This window comes from Equus caballus, chromosome 7, assembly GCF_041296265.1.
Source record: "Equus caballus isolate H_3958 breed thoroughbred chromosome 7, TB-T2T, whole genome shotgun sequence".
Classification (NCBI taxonomy): domain Eukaryota; kingdom Metazoa; phylum Chordata; class Mammalia; order Perissodactyla; family Equidae; genus Equus; species Equus caballus.
The window spans coordinates 76,140,217-76,147,240 of record NC_091690.1 but is presented as its reverse complement, the minus strand read 5'-3'; the positions used below and the strand labels follow the sequence as shown (position 1 = coordinate 76,147,240).

At 35.7% G+C, this 7,024-nt stretch overlaps 1 protein-coding gene across 2 annotated transcripts; it reads left to right on the top strand.

Annotated features, from left to right (window-relative positions):
* Positions 1–3,077: 3,077 nt before the first annotated feature.
* Positions 3,078–5,010, top strand: OR52AE13 (olfactory receptor family 52 subfamily AE member 13). 2 transcript variants are annotated; one of them, XM_003365424.3, is made up of 2 exons: positions 3,078–3,217; positions 3,831–5,010. In XM_003365424.3, exon 2 carries the CDS (start codon positions 4,037–4,039, stop codon positions 4,988–4,990), a length of 954 nt encoding a protein of 317 aa, XP_003365472.1. In that variant the 5' UTR covers positions 3,078–3,217; positions 3,831–4,036; the 3' UTR covers positions 4,991–5,010. The 2 variants fall into 2 exon arrangements, with proteins under 2 accessions (XP_003365472.1, NP_001378642.1); NM_001391713.1 differs by lacking the exon at positions 3,078–3,217 and having other exon boundaries at positions 4,037–4,990.
* The last annotated feature ends 2,014 nt before the right edge of the window (positions 5,011–7,024 follow it).

Below are 7,024 nucleotides of genomic sequence, written 5' to 3'. Positions count from 1 at the left end.
TGTAAAATACATTTGTTTTAAGTTTAGTATTCAAATACCGAAATAGTCTACTTGGTAGTCTTATAAAGAGATAAAAGAAATAGCACATGTAAGAATTGGATGAGAAGAAATTAAGCTGCCATTTATGTGTAATATGTTAACTTGTTTAGCAAAACCAATTCATGCATAGTCAAAATGTTGTAACTAATGTGAGAGTTTAACAATTATTTTTGAGGAGACAACTTAAAAAATATATATATTTAAGAAATATATAATTTTAAATTATAATTAAAAAAATAAGATTCTATTTTAACAGAAACAAATGTTATAAAGTATCTAGAAATCAGCCAAAAAACATTAAATATCTGTACAGATAATTTTTTAGTTTAATTTGATTAACAGACATAGAAGTGATCCAAATGAATAAAATTGTTTTAACGTTCTCTTCTTTTTTTTTTTTTTTAGGAAAATTAGCCCTGAGCTAACATCTGCTGCCAATCCTCCTCTTTTTGCTGAGGAAGACCAGCCCTGAGCTCACATTTGTTCCTATCTTCCTCCACTTTATATGTGGGATGCCTACCACAGCATGGCCTGCCAAGCAGTGCCATGTCTGGACCCAGGATCCAAGCTGACAAACCCCGGGCTGCCAAAGAGGAATGTGCACACTTAACCACTGTGCCACTGGGCTGGCCCCACAGTGAACTATATCTTCAATTGTCTTCTCAGGCATCTCCTTTTCCTGGGCATCATGGAACAGTCTTTCAAGACTGTATTCTCCAAAGGAGAAACACTTGAGTACTTTCCAGATACAAGATCTGAGGAGTTTACAATGTTAACATAACTGTTCTAGAAAGACGATGTTAACTGTTTTGTGCTTAGTCCTGGCTCAGTCCTTTTTTACCTTCAATCTTGTCTCTTGAGAGACCCATCAGCCTTCAAAACAGACGGGCCTCCTGAGCATTGCAATAGGCCAGTACAAAGCAAGCACAACTACCAACACAGTCCTTACTGCTCCAATGGCAACAACTGTCATACTTTTTAACCATTTCCACAAATGCATATTGGTCCAGATGCTGCAGTAGAAAATGATCATTTGCGGATTTGCAGAGAACAATAGTTATGTTTTATTATCGTCTACAATGTATCATGACTTGCGAGATAGAATTCAAGATAAAGCAGATGTAGGAGAGGAAGATTTGTAAATATATAATGTTATAAGAGACATGATGATGGGTGTTTGAGTAATTTGATTCAGTAATGGAGAAGAGGAACCAAATAAAATCCTAAATATATATACAAGTATATATATATTTTTCCTAGTCACTATCTTACTGTTTATGGAAGAACATCTTGGAAATTTCTATGACAGAGGACTTTCTTGTTATGTAACTCATAACCAGAAATAATTTCGAAAGAACATAGTCTAAGTAAGCAGTTGAAATAAATGAAGGGTGGACAATAACGATGAAAAGACTGACCATCTCAAGAAGATCAGAAGCCTTGGGAGTAAGATAAAAATCTGTGAAATTCTTCAGAGATTGTACTGGATGTGGAGAAACATCTGATCTTCCCTCAGAATCTACTGAGATTAAGTACCTTCTTTCGAGTTTTCACAGTCCAGAGAAAGAAACTGACAGAAGAGGAGCTTAAATAGAATAAAGACTGAGTGATTCCTTGACTAAATGAAGAGATAAATAGATAGAGGAAGCAAGGCTAATTCTGAGATTTCCTAATTCATGGCTAGGAGGCTGTTGTTGCCAGCAAATAAGACACAATCGGATGGAAGAAAATGAGAGAACTTAACTGAATTTATTCGGGGGTAACTTTATGTGTTATTATTATGATATCTTAATATAAAATATGCAATGCCTTCCAGAAAAGCCACATAGAAAATGCCATGGTATCCCAATAGAATCCTCTACTCTGAAGTGGCAAATTCCAGGCAAGGGACCTTGCTGACTGACTCAGAACCAGGCAAAATATCAAAGCCCGAAGGTGTCTGAAGGAAGAAGGCAATTATATGGTTCAGAAATAGATAGAATGATAGTGCCAACAGAAAATTGGAGAGGTCTGTGCAGGTATTCCAAGTGCCCTGGCAAACTGTCTGCTGAAGGTAATATAAAGAATGACCTTATTTAAACAAATGGATTTCTCCAAATTTCTTTCAAAATGAGCCTCAGAGAAGACTCTGCAGGTGAGAAACATGACTGTACAAGCAGACCACGATTTGGAGAGAGTTTTCTGTCGCTTCCTCCCCTAGAATGTGTCACAGTCTAGGGCTCTGACAGGAAGCTTTCCTCATTTAAAGGGAAATCACTTTACTTCTCCTCCTTCGGTATAGATTAGACATGTTACCATCTTATAAGTAAATTTGTTAAAAACTATAAGATGATTTTTAAATATTACATATATTTACCATGAGCAGTTATGCTTATTTGTAATCATAAGTAATGTTTCCCAGCTAAAATTTCTATCTGTATTTCCTGGTGGGTGAGCCTTTTGTTTGTTTGATTCTCCCAGAAGCAGATATAAGAATGGAACCTGGCAAACCAAATTTCCAAGTGGAAAACAATCATTTGAGTATTTGTGAAGAACAAAACTTGAACAAATACTTAAAAATCTTTCATACTTTGAATGCTCATTATTTGTAGATTTTTGTCTTAAGTTCTTATCTGTCTGGGGTTATAGGCTTCATTCCTCATGTAGTGATTTCCACAACTCAGGTTCTATGCTGTGGCTAAAATTTATCTGATTTTTTCTGAAATATTTTATGACTGATTTGATATTTTTGAATTCTTTACAAGGAAACACCTCACAAACTTACTCACACAAGTCCAGAGTAGCATATATTTAATAGTAGAATGCAGATACCACAACCAGACAGTTTTTTCCCCACACAGATATTATTTACACATCCACATAAGGAATCATTGCCATTAAGAATACTTATCAATGTATCTTGAGCTTTCACATAAGTGGCGTTCTGGAGAAGAAGTTGAGTTGCAGAAAGCAATTATAAATTAAAAAGCATGGTAAGAAGAGTGGAATGCTTATTCCAGAATTGTGATGCTAAATGTAAACAGAATGCTAGGAAGGATAGAAGTCAGTTATCAAAGTTAAAGGTGGTGCTCACAACAAGAGTCATGAGAAACTACTCTTGCTCTTAAAAACAAAAGAACTGAATTGTACTTACTTTGCTCTTCACCATCATTAGCCAAGATGGATGCCAGAACCAGAGGTAGGGCTGTCTGCAGCAGGGAGTCATGGCTTTGCAGAAAATAGACTGAGCTTGTTAGCAACTGATGTGCTTATTTGCAACAACTTTAAATCATTTGATAGCTTGAAGAAATAAAATCTTCCATATCTTTTTCTGTTTGTATGGTTGTGTTATGCTGTCCATCTTTAGATTTTCTTAAGGAGCCAATCTAAAATAAGTACAAATTTGACATTTGTTAATGATAAGGCATTTGTTTTTAATTTTTAGGAGCTTTGTACTTGTGTTTTAGGATTAGGAGATCTTATTCTGAGTTCCTGATGACTTTGTTATGCTGTCTATGGATATGAGTATTATTAAAATAATGATAGTGTTTTGAAATACTTGTTAATTATTGTGAGTGTATTGATGCATGTATATCCTTACTTGATCCCAGTTTCCTTGAAAAGACAACTTGACTATTTTTCTAAAACTATTTTTAGCACAAATTCAACACTGGCTTTAACACAATGATGAGGTTATTATACTATTAACTGATCCTCTACTAGGAAATAAATATTACAGAGCAGAATTTCACAAAATTTCAAAACTCAGAAAAAAAATCTTAAATAAATGAACTCAGTCTTCTCATTTGCAGGTGAAGATGCTGAAACTAAGAATGTTGAAGCGGCTTACCTGATGATTGACAGAGGTTTAGAAGGAGCCGGCCCTTCAAGTGGGCTATTAAATTGTCTGAATCCCCACATGCAGGGCCACAGAAAAATCACTCTGTCATCCTGCTTTTGCCCATAGGGGATTTGACTGGCTACTTTGTCTCTGAGCGTGCAACTTACTGGTTTTAACATGGCAGACAATTCTACGCATCACTACATTTCATCTTTCTTCCTGGTTGGTATTCCTGGTTTGCAAGATTTTCACTGCTGGATTGGCTTGCCTGTGTGCCTCCTGTTTGTCCTGACCCTGCTGGGGAACAGTGTAATCACCATTACCATCAAATTAGAGCCAAGCCTACACCAGCCTATGTATTTCTTCCTTTGCATGCTGGCAATGAATGACATGGCTCTTGCCTCTTCCACAGCCCCCAAGATGCTTGGCATCTTCTGGTTGGATGCTCACAGGTTTGACTTTAATATCTGCCTAGCACAAATGTATTTCATCCACACATTTTGCATAATTGAATCAGCCCTCCTAGTTGCCATGGCCTTTGACCGCTATGTAGCTATTTGCATTCCACTGCGTTATACCACCGTCCTGACAACAACAATGGTCATTAAAATGGGTCTAGCTGGCACGATCCGAGCTATACTTATGGTTCTGCCCTGTCCTCTTCTCATTAAGAGGCTACCATATTACACCAAACATGTCATTAATCATGCCTATTGTGAGCACATGGCTGTTGTGAAGTTAGCCAGTGCCAACACCCTCATTAACAGAGCATATGGAATCTCTGTAGCCCTTTCGGTGATGGTATTGGACCTAGGGCTCATAGCCACATCCTATATCAAAATCCTCCAGTCAGTCTTCCGGCTCTCCTCCCAGAATGCCCGCTCTAAAGCACTGAGCACCTGTGCTGCCCATGTCTGCACTATACTTGTCTCCTACACACCTGCACTGTTTAGCTTCCTAACTCACCGCATTGGCAAGAAGGTACCTCCAAGCGTCCATATAATTTTTGCAAGTTTTTACCTTCTGGTGCCTCCCACAGTCAATCCCCTGGTGTATGGTGTCAAGACCAAGCAGATTCGTGACCGAGTGGTTGGTCTCTTCTTCCCAAACAAGGAAATTTCTGAAAATTAAAATATTTAAATACAAACACATGTTGATAGAATCTGTTTTTGGAAGTCAAGTTTCATTAACAATAGGTGCAACCTTGTTCCCAACATGCCGCTTCTCAATTCAGCTGTGCCTTTTTGCAGGGATATTTGTTGCTGCACATTTATTTGTTTTTTCTTTCTATTTTCAATTTTTTATATTCTCTCTTTCTTTCCTTAGAAATAAAGTAATGCCTCTTCGTGGGAAGCTTTCATTAAATGTTGGCAATAATTGTTATTTATTACTGACATTATTTCATATTCTATATTAATCAATATTACTTTGTGATATCTACAAATCTGAAATGAGTGTGCTAATTATTGAAACAATTTAAAACTTCTCAATGTTTTGGACAATGCAGTTTATAAAGACAGGCATTTTTTTCATTTTGAATTGTTATATGCTCTGTTTAAAAATTCTGGAGTAAAAAACCACTATTTTGAGGGGTTTTTTTTACTTATTATAAGAGTAATAATAATAGTTAACATTCAAATAGTGATCAGTGTGTGTTTGTCTGTTTACTAAGCCTCTTACATGTATTTATTCCTTTAGTCCACAGAACTATACTGTGAGATAGATGCTATTATTATTCTCATTTTATCAATGAGGAAACCGAGACTCAGAGGGGTTATATAAGTTGCACAAGGTAACTCAGCTAGGAAGTGGCCATGTCGAAGTTGAACCCAGGGATTTTGGCTTTAGAATATATGCTCTGTACCATGCTACATTGTCCACTATGAGAGCAGTCTTTCACTAATTATTCACTTTAAGAATGTTATAACTTATTTCTCTAAATATTTTATATTTTATACCCCTGTATCTCTTCTTCTTTTAGATATTTTGGTAGATTTTTTGAGTCTCCTTCAAACTCCTCATACCTTATAAATTTCATTATAAGATTTTGGCAAACCTGCAAGCAAGAACTGCTTCTATTTTACCAGAGAAAAGTCCAATCGGTGCAGCCAAGGGACATTATGACTATGATTTCCAGACTTGAGTAAAACTGGAAGACGCTGACCATCCCGCTTATCTAAACGCAGTTCCCTTTCTGTTAGCTTCAGAGGATATGAATTTTTTGATCACTTCCCTTAAGTGATGCAACTGAAAATAATTCACTTCTTAATTAAGAATATGAATTTATTATTCATGGATCACAAAGGAAACTACTTTGGGCATATCTATAAATACTCTGTGCAAAACATCCTTTTATTTTTAGATCATTTCCTGGGATGAGGGTTCACTGAGTTGGAAATTGTTGATTTTGGACCAAGGTTGGCATATAATTTTCAAATATTTAATGGACATCTGTGTGTTTTCAAATGAGTTAGCTCCTCAAATCTTTGGCTTTTTATGAATTTCTGCTATAGTCATATTCTGGTTTGTTGATGACCATATATGTATTAACTTTTATATGTCTTATATCACAACTAGTTGTGTTTCCATACAATATGTAGTTCTTCTATTTATTAAATGAGTATATCTTGAATGGCTCTGTCAGATATTTTAGAACTAGAGTTCTGGGGAGAGAAAAGTCAAGTTCAAATACTGCTTTCATCACTAATAGCAGGGTGAGTTTCATTTTTAACTTTGTAAATTTTGAGTTTCATCTTTGATTAAATGTGTAAAATAGCTTTTATACTTTATAGTGTCAGAGTAAGATTGAGATAATGAATGAAACGCAATTATCACAATAGTTAACAAAATCTTCTTCCATATATACCAGTGTCAATGTAATGATAGGCATTGGAAATATGAAGATCAATTAGCAAAGCTATTTTTCCAAATGCCTAAATAGAGATCCCAACTGGCTATTTCTACTAGGAGATCCTATTTCTTTACTCAACATGTCCAAATCTAGACATTTTGCACTTATTCTCCCACCCAAACCATCCTACAATAATTTCATATCTCAGTGATTAACACACCATCACTGAAATCAGTAAAAGAGAATCAGTTAATATCGTAGAGTATTTATTGTGTCAAATATACACCAAAAATATATTAAAAAAGTAAGCGACA